At 39.7% G+C, this 23027-nt stretch overlaps 1 protein-coding gene across 3 annotated transcripts in view; it reads right to left on the bottom strand.

Moving 5' to 3' along the window:
• The window catches only part of TAF4B (TATA-box binding protein associated factor 4b), a 178949-nt gene that overhangs the window by 44385 nt on the left and 111537 nt on the right, over window positions 1-23027 (bottom strand). For 2 of the 3 annotated variants that reach the window (XM_060613489.3, XM_060613492.3), the window contains one exon: window positions 11451-11671. The exons of the other annotated variant lie outside the window; for it this stretch is intronic. In XM_060613489.3, coding sequence (XP_060469472.1) covers window positions 11504-11671 — 168 coding nt within the window. In that variant the 3' untranslated portion in view covers window positions 11451-11503. Of the gene's footprint in view, window positions 1-11450; window positions 11672-23027 lie in introns of those variants that run through there. 3 annotated transcript variants of the gene reach the window in all.

Below are 23027 nucleotides of genomic sequence, written 5' to 3'. Positions count from 1 at the left end.
TGACAGCTCAGAGCCTGGAACCTGCTTCAGATTCTGTGTCTCCCTCTCTCTCTGTCCGTCCCCCACTCATGCACGCAAGCACGCGCTCTCTCTGTCTCTCAAAAATAAAGTTAAAAAAAAAAAAAAAAAAAAGAAATGAGACATGTCTAATAATCTTTCCTAAGAGAGGAAGACCAGATAGAATGCACTGCCAAGGGTTGGCCCCTCTAACTGGAAGAATGATGATGCTTCTCTTTGGCAAACAGTCCTTGTAACTTTTCTCCAACCCTCCAATGCACTGATCCCTTTGAATGCAGTTAAGGTACGTAGCTAGTAGCAAAGTTGCCCATCACTTTAAGTTTGGACCCGGTTCTCAAATGTATCTGGCTCAGAAACTGACACAGCATTGCCAAGTTGCCTAAGAAAATATATTTTTATATTACCAGCGTTCATAGAAAATTGTGCATCGTTAAATGCATCCAAGCGTGATGGGGTGTCAGGCAAATCACCTAATCTCTCTGGGTTTCAACATCTTATTCTGAAAGCTGACTATATGGCCAAGGTTCACTACAGGTTTAAAACTCCTAAGCCTGGATCCAATCTGACCTACAGGGGCATGCAGTTTTAAGCAAACTTGATATACAGAAAAGTCCAGATTTACTAAAAATCAGTGAGAAGGTTGGTAATCTCCTGGGCATCTTATTATGATGGAGATTATGGTTGAGCAGCTCTGGGGGAGGGGCCAATGTTCTACACCAAACACGTTCCTGGGGAGGCCTATGCTGCTGCTGGTTCACGGACCACACTTTGAGTGGCAAGGTGTAGCATGCTCGCCGGGCCCGCGCCTCCCCCAAACAACGCTGTCAAGGGCACTTCCTTGCATGAAATCTGTCTTGCTTTCTATGTGTGACACTGCCACGCTGGTCACAGCAGTCTGCACCGGGGACTAGCACCTGACACCGGAGCAGCCACCTTCAGGCTGGCCAGCACCTATGAGATAGTTTAGCACAAAATCACAACCAACAAGTACGAGTGTCCAAGAGGAGGAGCATTTAACAGACCCAGCCACTTCTTCTCTCTTAGGTTTGAACGTGACACACAGAGAATCGTGTGCCCAGATGCAAAAATGTGCAAGAAGAAGACACTTTATAAATAGAGAATGAAAGCAGTAGCAGAAACAGTAGTAGGAAAAACAGGGGCAGAGAGGCTGAGGCACTGCCCCATCAGAAGCAGGCTCCAGGGTGATGTATATTGGCTTTTCCTGTAAGCTTTGATTAAATATCATGAATGCAGACACCTTGAACATTCCTCTGTACCTTGTGACCCTAGTGGTGATTCTTCCATTTAAGGCAATCCTCTACTTCACCCAGGACTTTACTGTAGCCAACACCCCTGAAGCATTTTTTTTTTTAATGTATGTATGTATTTATTTATTTATTTAGAAAATCTTTTTAATGTTTGTTTTTGAGAGAGGTGGCAAGAGCGCGAGTGGGGGAGGGGCAGAGAGAGGGAGACACAGAATCCAAAGCAGGCTCCAGGCTCTGAGCTGTTAGCACAGAGCCTGAGGCGGGGCTTGAACTCACGGACTGCAAGATCATGACCTGAGGTGAAGTCAGACACTGAACTGACTGAGCCACCCAGGTGCCCCCTCACCACCAAGGCATTTTAAATATATCATTTATGCCTAAGTTTCTCAGACAGGCAATTCAAAGTACCGCCTCAGCTCATCCTGCCAGAGCCAGAAAGTAAAGGCAGAAGAGGGGAGGGAGGGAATGGTGTATTAGTTTGCCTGACTGCCATAACAAAGTACCACAAAATGGGAGGCTAAAACAACAGAAATCTATGTTTTCACGATCCTGGAGACCAGAAGTCCGAGATCAAGATGTCAGCGGGCTGGGTTCTTTTGAGGCCCCTCTCCTTAGCTTGTAGATGGCCGCCCCCTCGCTGTGTCCTCAAGCGGCTTTCCTTCTGTACTTGTCTGTGTCCTAATCTCTTCTTATAAGGACACCAGTTATATTGGATCAGGGCCACTCTATAGACCTCATTTTAACCACCCCTTTAAAGATCCTATGCAAATACAATGCAATATGCAAATACAGCCACATTCTGAAAGACTAGGGGTTAGAATGTCAACATAATGAATTCAGGGCCCGGGGGACACAATCTAGCCCATAACAGATGGGGATCTTCTAAACCATGATCATGCTCTTCTTTGAGATGCTGCTAGATTGGCTAACCACAGGCGAGGCAGTGCATATAGTTGAGCAAGTTCTCCAGAGTTGCTCGTGGAAACTATGAAGTCTGCAATGGCACTATGAGTTAGACATAGTCACTGTTGGCCATGGAGAGCAATCAGTGCCAGTTAACAAGCTGATGTTGGAGGGCAGCAACATGCTTCCCAGTTTCACAGCTGGCCCTGTCCTGGTCAACACATTTATGGGCAACTTGAATGAACCTAGAAGGCATGCTTAGGAAACGTGTGGGTGACACAGGCTGAGAGGGATAATGATATTGTTGATTTATTAACTTGAATTCAAATGTCCTCAATACATCACAGAATCAAAATCCAAAATGACTGTAACTGGCTAAACTGAACAGGCCAGAGCAAAATCAAGCACTGCAGAACATATGTGAGGTTTTTTTTCCTGAGGTTGATAAAGGCAATCAATCAGAGCAGTGCTTCTCCAGCTTCCAAGAGCACAGGAATCACCTTGGGATCTTACTAGAATGCAGGTTCTGATTCAGCAAGTCAGGAGTGGGGTTTGAGGTCCCATGTTTCTAACGAGTTCCTAGGTAAGAACTGGCCCTAGGAACTGGCCCACTGGCTAGTCTCTGAATCGTGAGCATAAAAAACCTTGGGGTGATTGGTTAGCTACAAGCCTCACGTTTCCACAGTCTGACTTTGCACCAACGGCACCACAGACTTCTGCTCTAAATAGTAGGGGCTCACCACCCTTCCTACTCTTCAAGCCCGATAGGTGGTATTGCATTTAGAATGGGAACCACATTCTATTTTTGTTTATTTACTAAATTTTTATTTTGGAGAGAGAGAGAGAGAGAGAGAGAGAGAGAGCATGAGCAGGGGAGAGGAGTAGAGGGAGAGAGAGCAAGAGAATCCTAAGCAGACTCATGGAGCCTGACGAGGGGCTGGATCCCACAACCCTGGGATCATGACCATGACCTGAGCTGAAATCAAGAGTGAGACACTCAACTGACTGAGCCACCCAGGTGCCCCAAGCAAACAACATTGTACTGTGGCCTTTAGTATGGTGGAATACACCAAGTGAACAATCAAAATAAAGTCCTGAGAAATCTAGAATGACCATTGTGAGAATTGATGAACTGGCCCCCTCAGTTACAAAAGGGACGTGATGTGTAGGAAAGGAAATGGAGTTATCCTCACATAGTGAAAGTGCTATCATCGTGGGACAGAGATTAGCTCTGAAGCACTAACAAACAAAACAACAAAACCAAAACTCCCATTCAGTGTAGGAATCAAGAGTGCAGGCTTTGGGGTTGGACAGACTGAGGTCCAAATCCCATCTCAACAACTTTCTCTGTGACTTCCACTAAATTGTTGTCTCTTGACACACCTGTGTCCTCACCAGTAAACTAGAAATACCAATAGCAGTAGCTATCTGTAGTGTTAATTCAGCTCTACAAACTGCGAGAACAGATGCATTGGGAGTGGTTTACATATTAGATGTTTATTTCTCATTCATGTATAGCCCGAAATGGTGTTCTTGGCCAACAGGCAGTTTTGCTCTGGGCCGCAATTCAGTGACCCAAGGCTCTTCACATCTGGTGGCTGTGCCATCTTCATCATGAGCCTACCGAGGTCTCAGTGGAAAGGGAAAGAACATGCAAGATCCTACATGGCAGGTTGTCCTGAGCCAGAGCAGAAACATATCACACACTACTTCTGCCTACATGTCTTTGGTCAGACCGCAGACACATGGCCACCTTTAACTAAAGGGAGACTCGAGATGTGGTCTAGCTGTGTATGCAGGAGGAAATGGATCCCTGCCAGACTCTCGTGAAACTGTGTGAGGGTGGGTTTAGATAGTGCAGGTAGAATGCTTAGCTTGGCCCTGTACCTTATACATAGTCAGTGTTCAAAAAATTACTACTGTTAGGGGAGACTGGGTGACTCGGTTGAGTGTCGGACTTTGGGTCAGGTCATGATCTCATGGTTCATGAGTTTAAGCCCCGCATTGGGCTCACTGTTGTCAGCTCCGAAGATGTCAGCGCAAAGCCCTCTTCAGATCCTCTGTCCCCCTCTCCTTCTGCCCCTCCCCACTTGCACTCTCTTCCTCAAAAGTGAATACACATATTTTTAAAAAATTACTACTGTTATTATGTGACGTTACAGAACAAAAGCAGGCCCCCTCCAAATGCTAAGTTATAGGAAGGCAGCTTTCAAATCAAGCCAAGACAGAACATAGAAATAACAGGACAATTCAAGTATGGATTGTATAATATAGTAAGGTCACCATCACTGGCATTATTAGAGGACCTGTGTTTCAGGGATGCTGAAGGGAATTCTTTTATTAGATGGGATTGGATAACCTTCAGATAGCCTCAGAAGTATCTAGAACCTTAGGCTGCAAATAAGTGGCTTGATTCTAAGTGAATTTACACTTAAATGTGGTAGACTAGACCACATAAACATCTTGTTCAACAAACACTCATCTTTGCAACCTAGTCTGTGCCTTAGCAATTGATGTCACTCAGTAACCTTGAAACAGATTTAATGGCACAGAGGATGCAACATCTTATCATTTTGCTTGATTTGATATCTTTCTCTCCTAATCCCCATGCCTGCCTCTGCATCTTTCAAAATGATGGATTAAAACTTAATCTTGGAAACCTGAGATTTCAGTCCGCCTTTGAGATAACTGAAGACACTGTGTCATGAAGACAAGTTTGAGAATCTGCTAAATGATTGTTCCTATGCTAATATTTCAGGCAAAGCCTGCTGTTTTCTGACCTTTACAGACTGCATTCAGTAGACTTTTCTGTGTTGTTCTTTCTAGAATATATGCAGACTTCCAAGGGTCTTTTCCCCAAACCACTGCCAACTGTTTGCTTATTTAGTAAATCCTTAAGAAAAAGACAAAAGATGACTTTTTAAAGCTACGGTAGGCAAAATACACATTCTTTTAAAATTAGTTAGAACCTTTTAAGTATTCTATCACAGAAGAAATCTGATAAAAACTTGAGTCGCCTGTAGTGACCCTAGGTGTAGAAGTTGGTACCAACTCCCAGTTCCAGAGGCTAATGCTTAATCTGTGATTAGTCAATACAGCTATTCCTGACGTTTCTCAGGGAGCCTGGGTGGCTCAGGTGGTTGAGCGTCTTCCACTCAGGTCATGATCTCACGGTTCCTGAGTTGGAGCCCCACGTCAGGCTCTGTGCTCACAGCTCAGAGCCTGGAGCCTGCGTCAGATTCTGTCCCTCTCTCTGCTTCTCCCTGCCCATGCTCTCTCTCTCTCTCTCAAAAATAAATGAACGTTAAAAATTTAAAAAAAAAAAAAGCTATTCTTGACATTTCCCCAAGTTCGAAGTCTCTCCTTGATGACGCATCTCTCCTGCAGGAATTCTGGACTTTGCTCCTTACTTTCCTTCCCCAATAATATACAAAACAGATTCACCTGAACACACTATGGTAAAACTAGGACAGCACCAAAAGCTTTGTCTAAAGGGGAAGAGAAAAGGAGGAAAGGTCAGAATCGGCATCTTGACAGAACTCAAGATCATAAGTTTCCAGTGTAAAGAGATATAAGGTCAACCCCTTCCATGTTAGCAACCATTAATTTTTCACTGCTCTTGAAATCAGAGGCAGAAAATAAAAGTATCAGGAATATATAAAGGATGCTCCTGCAGTGGGCTGAATAGTGTCATCCCCCGCCCCCCCATTCCCAAGTCCATGTCCACCTGGAACCTCACAATGTCACCCTGTTTGGAAATAGGGTCTTTGCGGATGTTAGTTAAAAGCCAAGATGAGATCATACTGAATTGGAGTGAGCCCTAAAGTCAACGACCAGGTGTCTTTATAAGAAAAGGACGTGGAGGACACAGAGGCCATGCGAGGACAAAAGCAGACACTGGTGTTTTGCTGCCACAACCAAGGAACAGCAAAAGCCACCAGAAGCCGGAAAGGCAAGGAAAGTTCTCTCCTAGGGCCTATGGAGGGAGGGTGGCCCTGCCAACACCTTGATTTCAGACTTCTGGCCTCCAGAACTGTGAGAAAATACGTTCCTGTTGTTTGAAGCCACCTAGTTTGTGGCAATTTGTTATGGTAGCCCTAGGAAACTAATACACATCAATAACAACACTTGAATTGTTCCTTGACTGGGGTCTAGCCCAGCACCACAGGCTTTTTGATAATGGCAGAAGGCATGGAAATGACACAATGTACCATTTATTCAATTGTCTTGCTCTTCTCTGTGTTAGAGGCAACCACTGTCTATTTCTATGGGAATTAACATTACTGGGAAGTACCCAGTGAGATATTTGTATTGCCATTTGCAAGTTTATTATTTAAAAAAAAATTTAATGTTTATTTTTGAGAGAGACAGAGTGCAAGTTGGGGAGGGGTAGAGTGAGAGGGAGATACAGAATCCGAACCAGGCTCCAGGCTCTGAGCTGTCAGCACAGAGCCCAACACGGGGCTTAAACTCATGACCTGAGCTGAAGTCGGATGCTTAACCGACGGAGCCACCCCGGTACCCCTCCATCTGCAAGTTTAAAGGTTCTTTGAAGCCAACTCAGTACAATGACTTTATACTTCTGTTTAGGGAAGTGGAGGCCTAAGATAGATTCATCAAGAAGCCACTCATCTTCAGGCAAAGCCTGTTACAATTACAAACAGGAAAAGTTATCAGTCCCACAGCCTAAACCTCACAGGTAACATTTCAATACTAGCTTTGAAAGTGCCAAGCAGCTTATGTAGAATTATGGCAATTCTTCTTCCAACCTACCTTATCGTGTACAGGGCCGGTGCAAGGAATGATATTAAAAGGGTATTTCATTTCACCCCTAAAGATGACAAATTGAAATTGTTTTAAACAAATCCAAATGCAGTAAGAGGAAATGAGAAACACAGCCTCAATGTCACTTTGAAGGATGAACCTCAAAAGTGACATTTTATTCTAAGTTGTTTCTCTTCTTTCAGCATCTCCAGTGGTAGAAAAAGGACACAAAGCTAGATCGACAGTATGACCTATAACATCTACAGATTTAGCACAGAAATAAATGTTTTCATTTTCCTCATAGCCTTTTATTTTCCAGATGAGGAGACGAAGGCACAGAGAAGTTAAATAATTTGCCCAAGGCCACACAACTGGTAAGAGGCAAGATTAGAGACGCAGCCAGGGCAATACTGTGTCAATACCACCTACAATAAGAAAACTTAGTAAGGTGTCGACCTGGCATTATTAAATTTTTTATTTACATTTATTTATTTTTGAGAAACAGAGTGAGACAAAGCGTGAGTAGGTGAGGGGCAGAGAGAGAAGGAGACACAGAATCTGAAGCAGGCTCCAGGCTCTGAGCAAGAGGTCAGCACAGAGCCTGATGCGGTGCTCGAACCCACGAACTGTGAGATCATGACCTGAGCCGAGGTCGGAACGCTCAACCGACTGAGTCACCCAGGCGCCCCTCGACCTGGCATTATTAAAGAAGAGTTGCCATTAAAATTGCTCTCACGGTTTACCAACAAAGTCAAAAGTCTTAAAATGAGTTCCTAGGGAGTATTTCCTTCCCACAAATATTCAATGTGCCAAGTAGACATAAATGCTAACCCTATCACTCTTGTGCCTGTTCTGCTCACCCACTAGCCAGCGTTCAAGAATATGGTGGCAGACACTCTAGGTTGCCGGCCGGCACAGCGGTCTCTCAATGTTTTCCAAAAGAAAAATATGGCAAAACCATTCTACTGAGGACCAATTTTCAACTTGTGAACCAACTTCAGTAAAAAAGCAAATGCACCAACGCAACACAACTGAAATGCACATGAAAATACTCAGAAGTGGTTAAAAAGTCAGAGAAAAAGGTACTGATATCAGATGTAAATCATGCCTACATGAAAAAAAAAAGTCATTTCAGTTCAGGGAGCCCAAAAAATGCCTGAAAAGATAACAACGCAAACAACAATCAAACAAAAACTAGCTACCATGTCATGTATTAACATATGACATACTATATTTTATTTCATGCAGAATCATGGAGTCTTACTAAGCTCAGACTTTTATAAATACTTAAGTTAGTTCATTATACAACTAGGGATAGAGAGAAAGTCCAACTTAATCTGAGATCTTGGTTCCATATTTTTCTGAAGAATATGCCCTAATATTACATGCATTCTTTGCTGCAACTATGACATATGACATACTTGGTATAAATGGCCTTAATTCTTTTTTTTTTTTTTTAATGTTTATTTATTTTTGAGACAGAGAGAGACAGAGCATGAATGGGGGAGGGGCAGAGAGAGAGGGAGACACAGAATCAGAAGCAGGCTCCAGGCTCTGGGCCATCATCAGCCCAGAGCCCCACGCGGGGCTCGAACTCACGGACCGCGAGATTGTGACCTGAGCTGAAGTCGGACGCCCAACCGACTGAGCCACCCAGGCGCCCCATAAATGGCCTTAATTCTAAATAAAGTGTTGCCAAAATTCTAATGAAACAAAATTTAACTCAAATGCAGGATTTAAGAAATATAGGCTTTAAAAGAATGTTAAATGTTGATCTTATTTTTAAGAGAAGGTCTTAAAGATACTCATGGAGGAAACAATTTAGATCAATCAGTTGGCGAACCTGGGTGGCTCAGTCAGTTAAGCATCCAACTTTGGCTCAGGTTGTGATCTCACGGCTCATGAGTTCGAGCCCCGTGCCAGGCTCTGTGCGGATAGCTCAGAGCCTGGAGACTGCTTCAGATTCTGTGTCTCCCTCTCTCTCTGTTCCTCCCCCACTCACACTTTGTCTCTCCCTCTCTCAAAAATAAACATTAAAAAAAAAAATTAAAAGATCAGTCATATTAAAAGTAAATGGGGGAAATATGGGTGAATTTTATATATAAAATATGCCTCAATAAAGTTGCTTAAAAAAAAACAAACAGGTAAGAGAATGTCCAGTACTTTACTCTTTTACTGTTCATCACCCAAGATAAATATTTACTTGAAGGCAGAGGGTCACAAACGTCAATACTTGAAGGGTTCAGACAAGGGAAGGTAAATTTATGCCCCCACATCTAAAGTGAACAGGCACTGGATGGCTCCAGTGGATTACCATACACAAGGAGGTACCTAATGATTCCAGATCTTCTGATTTTTCAAAGGAGGTGGAAATATAGATTTTTGTAAATTAAAACACGGGAAACACTGTATGAGTCACAGAGAATGCCTTTATAGATCAAATCTACCCCAAGGCCACCATTTTGCAAACTGAGCAGAAGAATACTTTGGATACACTGTACTTGTTCTTTTGTAAGATATACTTCACGACACAAATTTTAAAAATGTATATTAAAAATAAGGTTTGAAAAAGAATATTTTAGTAAGAAAACTGATGGGCCAAGAAAAGCTTTTGTAATGAATATGTTTAGCTTTCTTTGTGAGTCAAATAGCATGCAAATTTACAACTATTCCGAAGACAGTGGTAATAGTAACTTGGGATTTGAAGTGAGGTTCTGGAACCCAAATGCTGATACTCCAAAGTAACAATCCTAGCCAAGAAAGATCCATTGCCCAGCAGGTAAGACCCACTGCCCAGCCCCCAGGTGTGGAGGCTTACTACTAAAGATACTGGTTTTCAAAGTCAGTAACTGAGCAAAATTATTCGTATAATAAAATAATTATTTTAATGAAGTATTTGAAATAATTTTAAACATTTATACACAAATATGGGAATATGCTGCACTTTACAAAAAAATAAAGCTAAGCATTTAAATATACAAAAACAACTTTAGGTATAGATCTCTTCTGAAAGTTTCTCTTTTAACATATACATAATTTATAGCATTTTACATAACTTGCTGAAACAAAAATGGCCAATTTAACATTTACTACAGTATAGAACATGGCCACAACAGTCCCAATGGGAAGAACAGGATAAGGAGTAACATACCAGAGGTGTGTTCTTTTCCCCCTGAATTCTTTTTCTAAGAAGCACAGCTTTCCCATTTTTAAAAAATCTTCTTGGAGGATTTACTTGTTCTTTCTGTATGGGATTCTAAATACAGCTATTATTTTTCACCAACTACATGCCACAAAGGCGGAATTAAAAGAAAGAAAGGAGGGTTTGCTTTACAAAACATCAGCTTCCTCCTCAGGTGGGGGGAAAAAATATATATATATGTATATATATTGCTCCTCATAATACATTTAGAGCCAAGATCTCCAACAATGAAATGCTGACATTACCTTTTGAGTATAGAATCCAAAATAGAATCCTATTGTTAAAAATTTCTAATCATCGATTAGGATTTTGTAAATGCAACAAGATGCTTAAAACTTGCGGTAATGAAAAGGATTTTAGAAAACTATCCTTCTTGAGATTTAAAACAATACACAAAACAAAAAATAACGACTTCCTTTTGAGATACTGTACATTTGAAAATGTTTGATACATTTTCCTTTTTTGGTTGGGCTGTGATTTTGTCCTGTCAACAAAACGTGTACCGGTTGCTCTGGAGTTCCAATCCCACCACTGGAACGGAGGGCGCATGTGCAGCACGGTTCCTATTCTGAGGTTCCACTCTCATTTTCCCCTCCTCAGTTTGAATGCAGTGCCCCATCATTCTTTTCAGTACTTCCCACCTTTTCCACTTTTCAGTGAGGTATATCAGCAGCTTCCATTTTAAAGTTTCCCTAACAAGGATGTCCCCTCACTTGGTATCAGAAGCAGCATATGGTGACGACCCAGAGAGGAGCCACCTTTGTGGGGACAGGCACAAACTATCCCCATCTGTCTCCGTTTTGACAACACTGGGACTCGGCTGACCAAAGTCACTACAGACGCTGTGGCTTGTCACCTGGAACTACAGAAGGTGACTATCACAATTAGCTAAGCAACTTCTGATCCCAGCCTAGAAAACCTAACACTTTGAGACAAGTTCAGCAGAGGATGAAATATAATCTTGGAAAGTCGGGACTCTTCCTTTCTTTCCCCTGCATCGTAATGCAGGCTGTGTTAGGGAAAGACACCTCGCCTACAGTCCAGCAAATGAAGCAGGTGGTAACAAACAGGGCCTTAACTTGCTGTAATTAAATCCACAGGTAGGCAGAAGCCTATGTCTGTGTGAACTGTATTTCATAACCAATTTCCAGAAGACAAAGTTGAATTCTAGTCATTAAGAACCCCGTGGGATGTGTGAGTAAGATTTAATAAAAGTTTGTAACTGTAAACAATGATCTTCCCTATTGGTGATTATTTTCCAGAAACTGAAATTTCAGGAGAGTGCAACAATGCTCTTTATGTCTTCTTTGGCAGTAAACAGCAAGGATCTGGATGGAGACTGGAGTGGTCACTTCAGAAGGGCAAGGTACAGAGCTCGAGAATACTTCATCTCTCTTTCCTGTTCCATACAGAATATCAAGTCCCTGAGACAGATTCTTGTGATTCTTGGACGAAGCAACTGCTTGGTGGCTGTCAGGCTGGATGTCCCAGAAGCAAGAAGATTGTCTTTTAAGCCCTAAACAGAATAGAGAAAAAAGTTTAAAGTAACCAATCTTTCATAAAGGGAAAAACTGTCTTCAGCATGGAAGAGCTACTAGCCTCTGGCCACTGAGTTAGGTGCTGGAGAGAATACAGTAACGCAGCAGGCTCAACCCTGTCCCCAGCAGCCCCATCTCTTGGGGAAGGCCAACTGCCCCCACACCTCATTCAATCTTTCTCTCTCACCTGGACCAGGGCCACAGCCTCTTAACTGATTTCTCCACTTCCAGGCTCTACTTCACTCCATTCTTTGCTGTGCATTGAAGGCCAGACTTTCTTCTTTAAAGGTCTTAGACAAAAGTTTCGGGATTGATGGATGTGGTCATTATTTCAATTGCAGCGATGATTTCATAGGTATACGTATATATAAAAATCTATCAGACTGAATACTTGAAATGTGTGCTGCCTTTTGTATGTTGATTATAAAAATAAAAGAAAAAGCCTTACATGATTCAGGTCCTACCGTTCTGTGGTTCAAAAATCTTCAATGGCTCCCCCACCCTGTCCAGACTAGCTACCTGAGCACTTGTTATGACAGCTATGTTAAATCACTTCCCACACATGATCTCTTTTCTTTCATGTAACATTGCAACAAGTTACATGGGTGCTGCCTCCATTTATCAAATGAGAATACTGAGCTTAGATAGGTTAAGCGACCTGTTCAGTCACACAGCAAAACTGAACCAGGACTCAATTTCTAAGTTGATCTAAAGTGAGTGCTCTTATGGGAATGCAAGCTGGTGCAGCACTCTGGAAAACAGTATGGAGGTTCCTCAAAAAACTAAAAACAGAACTACCATAGGACCTAGCAATTGTACTACTAGGCATTTATCCACGGAATACAGGTGTGCTGTTTTGAAGGGACACATGCACCCCCATGTTTATAGCAGCATTATCAACAATTGCCAAAGTATGGAAAGAGCCCAAATGTCTATCGATGGATGAATGGATAAAAAAAAATGTGGTATATATATACAATGGAGTATAATTCGGCAATCAAAAAGAATGCAATCTTGCCATTTGCAACTACGTGGACGGAACCGGAGGGTATTATGCTAAGTGAAATTAGTCAGTCAGAGAAAGACAAAAATCATAGGACTTGACTCATATGAGGATTTAAGAGACAAAACAGATGAACATAAGGGAAGGGAAACAAAAATAATATAAAACAGGGAGGGGGACAAAACAGAAGAGACTCATAAATATGGAGAACAAACGGAGGGTTATGGGAGGGGTTATGGGAGGAGGGGATAGGATAAATGGGTAAGGGGCACTAAGGAATCTACTCCTGAAATCACTATTGCACTATATGCGAACTAATTTGGATGTAAATTAAAAAAAAAAAAAAAACTTAAAAATAAATAAATAAAAAAATAAAGTGAGTGCTCTTAGTTATTACTGCGTTATATTATCTACCAAATCAGGTACAAACCATCACATGGCTTCCCTGCAGGCTCACTTCCCACTGTTCCTTTACAAAAACAAAGGCTGGAAGAAGAAACGAAAAATAACAGAATTCTTAAAGGATAATTTTGTCAAGGTGAAATCCTTTATTCTCTCATTCTTTTTTTTTTAACCATACTTTGTTCCCAAAAACATCTTGATAGGGTTGTCGACCCTCCTTTCACCCTCCAAAAGACTTATATTTATATTTCCGTAACATAGGAGGCAAATCTTCTGGTTCTGTAACTATCCTTTTATAACCATCGAATTTTGATTATTCCCTCTACATTTTTGTTTTGTTTCGATGGAGGAGAAAGAAATCCTCTTTAAGGAATACACTTTGGTCAAAACAAGTCAACTTAATTCTATGCATGTTCACAGAATGACTGAGGGGCACTTTACCTGATGGTCAAACAAAATCTCCTTAAGAGATGCTTTGCAGTTTTGAGGGAGTATGACAGCACAATCACATTTCTATACTTTCATAAGGTTAAACATGTTCAAAAGGATCCATGGAACAAATTTTGGAAAGTCGACATGTTTAAAAAGGATGAAAACTTTACTCTTGGCTGCACAATTGCCTGGCTATTTGTCCTGGAGCCAAGCTATGGGACAGCCAGTCTTTCACCACTTCTGCAAGGTTCTCAGTAATGAATGTGCATACAAGTGTCTGCCTCTGTGACTTTCACTAAAGCATGGCAGTCAAGCACTAGCACATTCCTCTTCCCGTTACCACTTAGACGTGGTATAATATAGATGTAATCCTAACCACTGTGAATTATCACCATCACAATATTTTCCTAAGGGTTTTGCAGAATGGACCTGCCAACTGAACTTTAGAAAACTGGATAAAAAACACACATTAGGAAGAGAGTTAATAAAACATGTCATGGGCAGTGAGTGGCAATTTTGCTGTATATAGGACTTATCTGTTTAAACTATAGTATATTTAAATAGAGGCATTTTCTTAGCCAAAAATTAGATATAATATGCTAAAGCTGAATCGATAGTTGTTTACAAACGTTTCCTATTAAGAGTTTGCCTAAAATCAATCATCTAATGTTTTATATGGATTTTGAAATGTAAATGGCTAGATGGATACACAATGTCTTGGCAAATGTAAATACCCAGAAATATGTCACATGTCCACTGAAAGACATGTATGAGAATGTTTAGTACTATTATTTGTAATAGACCTAAACAAGAAACCATCCAAATGCCCATTAAGAATAAATTGTGGAATACTTACACAAATGGAAAACTACACAGCAGTAACAAACTGAGTAACATAGATGAATATCACAAAAATGAAAGGATCCAAACACAACAAAATATAGTCTGATTCCATTTCTATAAAGTTCAAAGCTACAGAAGTCAGTACAATGATTCCCCTTAGGGGAGAGGAGTAGTGGCCAGAAAGAGATAGGGCAGGGTTATCTGGGGTTCCGGTGACGTTCTCTGTCTTGACTGGAGTATTGTCTACATGGGTGTGTTTGTGCTGTGAAAATTCAGTGAGCTTTGATTTGTGTGCTTTTCTGCATCAATGTTATACTTTAATTAAAAAATTAAAATGCTCAAAAAAACACCCCACAAACCCTTGTCCAGGTAGGAAATAAAAAAGAGAGCAAAGAGGGAAAAAGAGGAAAGAAATAAGGCAAAAATGTTAAACAGAAAAAAATTTTTAAAACCGAATCATCTGGGTAAAGAACAAAGGGGTCACAGTTCATGCTTGTCATGTGATAACCCTAAAGGATTCAGGAGAAAGAGCCATATTACAGCTGCCAGCACAGGGTTGAAAAGAAGGTCATTCCAACAGGATGTAGCAGAAGGCCTGAGGCAATGTTATAAATGAAACAAACCCCAAGGGACATTCAGTAACCCAACAGAAATGTCTTTCATAATTCACAACTTTACAAAGGTGATAGCATCCTCTTCCCCCAAATAGTGACACACTTCGAAAGTCAATCTTTCTTGAACATGGATACAAAAATATAGCATTTTTATTCCTATGCCTATGCTTTGGGGATGTCTACAGTCTGACTTGTCACTTTCACAATGACCTGGGCAGAATAATCAGCTCTCAATTATCCATGGTCAAGAAAGTGGATCGTGCACAGCTAACTTAAAGCTATAAAAAAACTCAAACCTGCCTTTTCACCAACATCTTTAATTTTCTCTTACCTCACTAAGTTTCTTCTCCCACCTCACCAAGTCTAGGACTGATTTCTGGTCATACTACATTATTAATGCCAAAGAACACTAAGGTGGTTACGAGATCAGAATTTGTATGAAGGAAAAAGAAGACCCTTGCTGATAATGTATTAATTATTTCTGATATAGGGTGTTTTCCCAACCAACTTTCTACATGAGGATATTCCGTAACTTGGATTCTTCACATGGATGAAAATCAGGTATTGAAATGAAAGAGAAAGATCAAAGAAAATGAAAGAAATAATACACTTATTACCAAGTGCACAACAGATGTTCTTGAAATCATAATCAAAACTAAATGTTCACACACTCTACCACTGCTAGGTCAATTAAGTTATTAGCCTTCACTAATTTGTTCAATTATACCACTAAACAAAGTTTCTTATTTTTGTGGAACTCTTCTCTAATAAGAAAAAACTGAACACTATAAGTTACCAATTTCAGAGAAATAACACTGTTTTTAAAATGACACTAAGTATTTGGGTGCCTCGGTGGCTTAGTCGGTTAAGTGTCCAACTTCGGCTCAGGTCATGATCTCATGGTTTGTGAGTTTGAGCCCCAGGTCGGGCTCTGTGCTGACAACTCAGAGCCTGGAGCCTGCTTCGGATTCTGTCTCTCTCTCTCTCTCTCTCTCTCTCTCTCTGCCCCTCCCCTACTCACACTCTGCCTTTCTCTCTCTCTCAAAAACAAACATTACAAAACATTTTTTTTAAATGACACTAAGTACTTAAAAATAACCAGTTATCCAAATTTTTATTCCCTCAACTTACTGGAGTGGGTGCTGTGAAGTGAAACCTTTCAAAGTTTGTCTCACTTTTTTTTCCATATTTTCCTCAATTCTATTCCTGCTATATTAACTGAAAAGCAGAAATCACATTTTTATGAGTTCAGGGGCTTCGTGAATCCTGCTGAAGTTCTCAGTGACTTCACGTGGGCCTCTGTTTCGAAAAGCTGCCATCCAAGGCAACTGAGCTTCCTGCCAGCTCACACACGGATGCAGCTGACAAGTTCCCTGGGTTACTGGACACTTAAAGATATACAGGAGGATTGAACAGTGATGAGCCCTGGTTGTCTCCTCCATTAGCAACCTCAGACAAATTACTTAAATTCTCTGTGCCTCAGTTTCCTAATCTGCAACAAAGGAAGAGTAACAGTAATTATCTCATAAGGTTGTCTTGGGGATTAAATGAGAACAGTGCCTGGCATGCAGTATACATTCTGTAAATGCTGATCCTTCTTATAATAAATTAATTCATTAGTCAGTTTAGAGGTTTGAAGGTTTATAAACAGGAAACAGTATAATTCGAGTTCCAGATCTTTCCTGACATCCCGTAGTTAAGTGTAATTATGATAAACATCCTGCCAAGTCCTACCTAACTTAAAGAAACAATTTCTCTTGCCACATTTACTTTAGTCCTCTCAGTGAAATCTTTGGGTTTTAGTGGAGCTCTCAGTGCCTAAAGCTAACAAGTAGATTAATGGACATTTCAGACATGTGGTGGATGGACAAAGGATATATCCCAGGACAGGAAGTTTTCCATAAGCTCCTCCAATCAAATAGTGGAGGAGCTTGATGCTCTACAGACCCAACCAAGCTTATCAGTATTGTTTCCAGAAGCTAACATCAACTTCTTCCATTCTATTCCCTGGATCAGAAGACTGACAAAACACAATGTATCCCTGAATCTTAATAATTAACTAGGAACAAAAATTGGACATTTTTAATACAGGCAAAGATTCATTACATTTCTCAGGCTCTGCCCCCGATTTTATGCTAATCCCAAGTACCATGGCAGCTCTTAAGGTGATGACTCAGGTCTTAAACTTCAGGGAGGAAACAAGAAATAGACATGGGCACAGGGGGTACAATGAAGATCTGGCTCTAGAAAAAGAAATTGAACATCTTCTAAGTCTTAGAAACAAGAATAAAAAAAAAGTATCCTGGCCTTGCGTAACAGAATGCCTGGCCTTGTGTAATAAGAACACGAAAAATCTATATTCAAAAGACCTGAGCTTCTAGGCCTTAAAGGCAGCATAGAGGGGGAAAAAAAAAGCTCAACTTCGAGATTGAGCGCCCTCTGCTGGTCAACAAGAGGAACTTTTGACGCAACAGATCTCTAGCTTTTACCACCTTCATTTTATTTATGGTATTTCAGAATATTAGCAACTCTACATACATGTTATCTTCTGCCCTAGAATTGTTACTTCTAAGTGTCTGTGTTTCAACAGTCTTTTACAGACTTCATGTTTCTTAAAGTTTCATTAGCAGAAATTTCAAAAAAGATGCAACAATATTAAGAAAACTTTTATATTATCAGCCTTTGATTTTTAGCTGTTTAGGGAAAAGGATAATTTGGTGTTATTATTTCACAAAGTGTATTTCATATTCACAAAGTGTATGAGAATTACCTGAAACCAAAACCTGCAGATCTCCAAGTCAAATTCTCATATCAATACTGATTTCATCTCTGAGGTTTGGATCCAACAGTATGCATTTTTAACAAATACCATAGATGATTTTTCTCAGTAAAGTTTGGGAACAAGTGGTATAAGTGAATTTTAGCTTCTCTAACAGACATAACATTTTGAAGACTAATTGAAATGGCTAATTTGTGAATTTTTTCTAGTTGAACCCCAGCTATTTTAAACAAAGGAAAAATTGTGAAAAATACAAAAGCACTGCAAAATATAGAAATAATATGTCTTTAAACAGACTGCTGTGACATGTAATTGTGAGCTTTGAGTTCTAATTCTAGTTGTGTAATTATGAGAGTTACAAAGACAATTCTGGTTCTTCTGTGCTAGTGACAATCCCCCTTCTTTATCTCCAAAAGAATGCTTTCCTAAATTCTAGACTTCACTGTTTAATTTCCTAATGAACTCTCAGACTGAATGTATCCTATATTCAACATGTTTCAAATCAGTGTCCTCTTATTTCTCCTCCTCTTTCTTATTTATTTATTTTTAAATGTTTATTTTTGAGAGAGAGAGAGACACAGAGCACAAGCTAGGAGGGGCAGAGAGAGAGGGAGACACAGAATCAGAAGCAGGATCCAGGCTCTGAGCTGTCAGCACAGCTGAACCCACAAACTGCGAGATCGTGACCTGAGCTGAAGTCAGATGCCCAAATGACTGAGCCACCCAGGCGCCCCATCCTCTTTCTTATTTAAAGTAATGGTAATACCATTCACCTCCAAAGGCCAAGCCAGGAAACTGGGTGTCATCCTTAACTCTTTCTCCCTCTACATTCCATCTGTCACTTATCAGTTCTACCTCCTAACAATTTCCAAACCATCTACTTCTTCCTACATTTTCACTCCCATTATCTTTTGCCTAGGTTACTTCCAACAACCTTCCTAACTTTCCTAGTTCCAGTATTAATATTGCTCATATTGGAGTGGGAATGATCTTTCTAAAATAATAACCAGATAATGCTGTTTTCCTGCTCAAAATGCTCCAATGGCTAAAAATCTATAGGACCCAGTCCAAGTATCCAACCATGACCTATACAGTCATCCAGGAACATACCAAAGCCTCTCCCCAGTCTCATCTCTCATTCCTTTCTTCCTGTCCCAAACTACTGTGCATGCCACAATATTATTTTCCTCTTTCCTCCAGTTAATTTGCTCCTCCTTAACTCATTTCCAATTTCTCTGTCCTATCCTTGTATCACATCACCCCACTAAGTTCCTTAAAACTCAGTTCAGGTACATGTTTCCCTAGTGCTCCAAACCCAAACTATCCTAGGTCTGGACCAGGTACAAGTCCTACTTCAGAAGTACTCTGAATTTCATTCTATCATCACATGCATTCAGCACAATGCAATTACCTCTTTAACTTTCTCACTCACTAGAAGGGAAGGATTTTGTAGCTGGGAATATTTTAACACAGTGTTTGGCACTTAGCTGATATCCATTCGGCATCTGCAGTACAATCATGTGTCTAAGTGTCACCCAATAACATTGTTTATGTGAATTAACAATGGCTTTAAAATCAAGATGCTGCTGTCATTCTTAACTTTAAGCCAAATAATCTGAGAGACAAATGTAAAGTCCCTTGATGGCTTGTTCCTAAGCATTACCCAGCCTTCTAACAATTCATCTCACCCACTCATCCCCACCAAGCTGCTCCTGGATCAAATTGCTTAAAAGGTTATTTTTAGTCACTCTTTCAAACAGCAAAAAAGTGCTTCAGCCCACCAAGTAACACAATACACAGGAACAGTATAGACAACCAAATAAACAGTCAACTCTGAAAAGCAGTAACTTCCCTCTTAATACTAGTAATTTTCTTTAACCTTTAATTAAGACACTTACAAAGTCCTCTCAAAAACTATGTCCAAAGATAAGCTTTACCTATTATTTTATGATGAAAACTTCAAACGACTGCCAGTTAACTGTTTTTTTTTTTTTTTTTTCCTTTCAGAACCAGCTTTGATTTTATTCTTGGAGGATTTAAATGTTAAGAAAAGCTAATGGGGTACTGGAGTGGCTTGGTCCATTAAGTGTCCCACTCTGGCTCAGGTTGTGATCTCACAATTTGTGAGTTCAAGCCCCACATCCAGCTCTGTGGTGACTGCTCAGAGCCTGAAGCCTGCTTCAGATTCTGTGTCTTTCTCTCTCTCTCTCTGCCCCTCCCCTGCTCACACTCTGTCTGCCTCTCACTTAAAAATAAACATTTAAAAAAGAAGAAGAAAAGAAAAGCTACAATATCAGTAAAGGCTGTTGTGCCTCACAGCTAAAGTAAATTTACCAATATATTTAAGTCTTAACAGTAGCTTTACTTAAAACTCTAGTACTTCTAGAGCTGGGGAGCTGCACAGGACTGATGGAAAATGGTATTACAAAATAGAAATTTAAACGGGAAAAATAAAAGAGCACTACAGATGGTAAATATAAAAGAACTATTTTTATTTATCAACTCTTTAAAAGACTATGACCAAGTAATAACAATGTACTAGAGTTTAAAACATATGTAGAAGTATAAAAAGCACAAAGGACGGGGGAATTTGTATAATGGAATCACATAGTTAAAAGGTTTTCATATCCTTTTTATAATTTTTTTAATTATTTAAAAAATGTTTATCTTTGAGAGAGAGAGCACAAGTGAGGGAGGGATGTAGAGGGGGTTACAGAGGATCTGAAATGGGCTCTGAGCTGACAGCAGCAAGCCCGACTCGGGTCTGAACCAATGAACTGAGAGACCATGACCTGAGCCAAAGTCAATTGCTCAACCCACTAAGCCACCCAGGTGCACCCCCCTCCCCCTTTTTTAAAGTAGGCTTCATGCCCAGCATGGAGTCCAACATGGGGCTTGAACTCATGACCCTGAGATCAAGACCTGGGCTGAGATCAAGAGTTGGACACTTAACCAACTGAGCCACCCAGGTGCCCCAAGATTTTCACATCTTATGTGAAGTGGTATTAATCCAAGGTTGAGTGCAGACAGTTAAGGATACATACTATACTATTAAAAAAATAAAAGAGTAGTATAGTTAAAAAGCCAACAGAGAATACAGAACATGACACTAAAATACTACATAATTAACTCAAAAGATGACTGGAAAGGAGAAACAAAACAGAGGGAACAAATAGAAAATAAATGACAAGATGGTAGACCCATATCCAATCACAGTGAAATTATATTAAATGTAAATGGACTAAACACTCCAAATAAATTTCCTTAAAAATTTTTCTTTAATTTTTACTTTATTTTCAAGAGCAAGAGAGACAGAGCACAAGCAGGGGAGGGCAGAGAGAGGGAGACACAGAATCTGAAGTAGGCTCCAGGCTCTGAGCTTGTCCTCACAGAGCCCAATGTGGGGCTTGAACTCATGAACTGCGAGATCATGACCTGAGCCTAAGTCAGATGCTTAACCAACTGAGTCACACAGGTGCCCCTCCAAATACATTTACTGGCTGGACACAAATCCCAAACTCAATTATATGCTATTCATAAAAGACCGGCTTTAAATCAACACAGAGGGGCGCCTGGGTGGCTCAGTCGGTTAAGCATCCAACTTCAGCTCGGGTCATGATCTCACGGTTCGTGGGTTTGAGCCCCGCGTTGGGCTCTGTGCTGACAGCATGGCGCCTGGAGCCCTCTTCGAGTTCTGTGTCTCTCCCTCTCTCTCTGCCCCTTCGCTGCTTGCACTCTCATTCTCTCTCTCTCTTGCTCTCGAAAATGAATAAACATTAAAAATAATAATAAAAAATAAAAATAAATCAAGACACAGGCTGGAAATAGAAGGATAGAAAAAGATAAACCATGCAAATATTAAGCATAATAGTATTTGGTATGGCTATAATAATATTAAAGTAAGGCTTTAAGACAATGAATATCAACAGAAATAGAATAATTTCACAATGACAAAAGAGGGAAATCCATCAGACAGACATACTGTGTTTACAACAAATAAAAGACCATCAAAAAAAAAGAAGCAAAAATTGACAAGTAGAAATAGACAAATGCACAACCATAGTTTAAAAAAAAGAGAAAACTTACAAACTTCTTTCAGCAACCAAAGGAACAAGCAGTCAAAAAAAAAAAAAAAAAAAACTGGTAAGGATATAGAAGACTTAATAGACACTTCACTCACCACTAAAGAAAACACATCCTTCTCAAGTGCACAGAGAATATTCCTTAAGATAAACCATATACGAGGACAGATCTCAATACATTTAACAGGATTGAAATCACAGAATATGTCTTCTAACAATAATGAAAACACCAAATATTTGGAATTAAACAACACACTTCTAAACAGTCTGTATTTCAAAGAAGATGACAAAAGGGAAATTAGGAAATATATTTGAACTTAACAATAATAAAAACACAACATACTCAACATATCAGAGATTTTCTGCTTTAGCTTTACTCCCACAAACTAACAGAAATTTATAACATTTAGTGTTTTTATTAGAATAAAAAGTTATACCCAAACTTCACCTCAAGAAGCTGGAAAAAGAAAATATTAAACACCATGGTAGTAGAAGAAAGGGAATAATAGGAGCGAAAATCAGTGAAATAGGAAATGGACATTTTTGGGGAGGAACCATAAGTTAATTTTCGGAAAAGACTGATCAAATGTATGGACCCTTATCTAGACTGATCAGGAAGAAAGACAACACATAAATTATCAATATCAGGAATGAAAGAAAAAATATCACCACAGATATTAAAAGATAACGACAAGATAAGATAATTTTACGTGAATGACTTTAACCTAGATGAGTACAAAAATTCTTTGAGAAACACAATGTTCAAATATTAATACACATAAAAAGAAAAAAACCTAGTATTGAGATGGGCTTACATAGAAAACTTGAGGCCCGGATGGCTTCATTGGTAAAAGCTATCAAACATTTAAGGAAGAAATACGACCTATATTAGGCAAACACTTTAAAAAAAAAAAAAAAAAAAAAAAAAAAAAAAGGAGGAAGAGCATTGGCATAACTCAAACAAAAACTAATAAGGACATTACAACAAAATGAAATTCTAGAACAATGTCATTTATGAACATAGATCCAAAAAAACTAAACAAAATGAATGAACAGCAAACAGAATCTAGTAACATATATAATTGATTTTATATTATGACCAACTCAGATTATCTCAGGATTTAAAAACAAATATAAATTACCAAATTAAAAGAATAAAGGAGAAAACTCATATGATAA

This window comes from Panthera onca, chromosome D3 (genome assembly GCF_046562875.1).
Source record: "Panthera onca isolate mPanOnc1 chromosome D3, mPanOnc1 haplotype 2, whole genome shotgun sequence".
Classification (NCBI taxonomy): domain Eukaryota; kingdom Metazoa; phylum Chordata; class Mammalia; order Carnivora; family Felidae; genus Panthera; species Panthera onca.
Note: the sequence above shows the minus strand (reverse complement) of the source record. Positions and strands in the feature narration are given on the sequence as shown.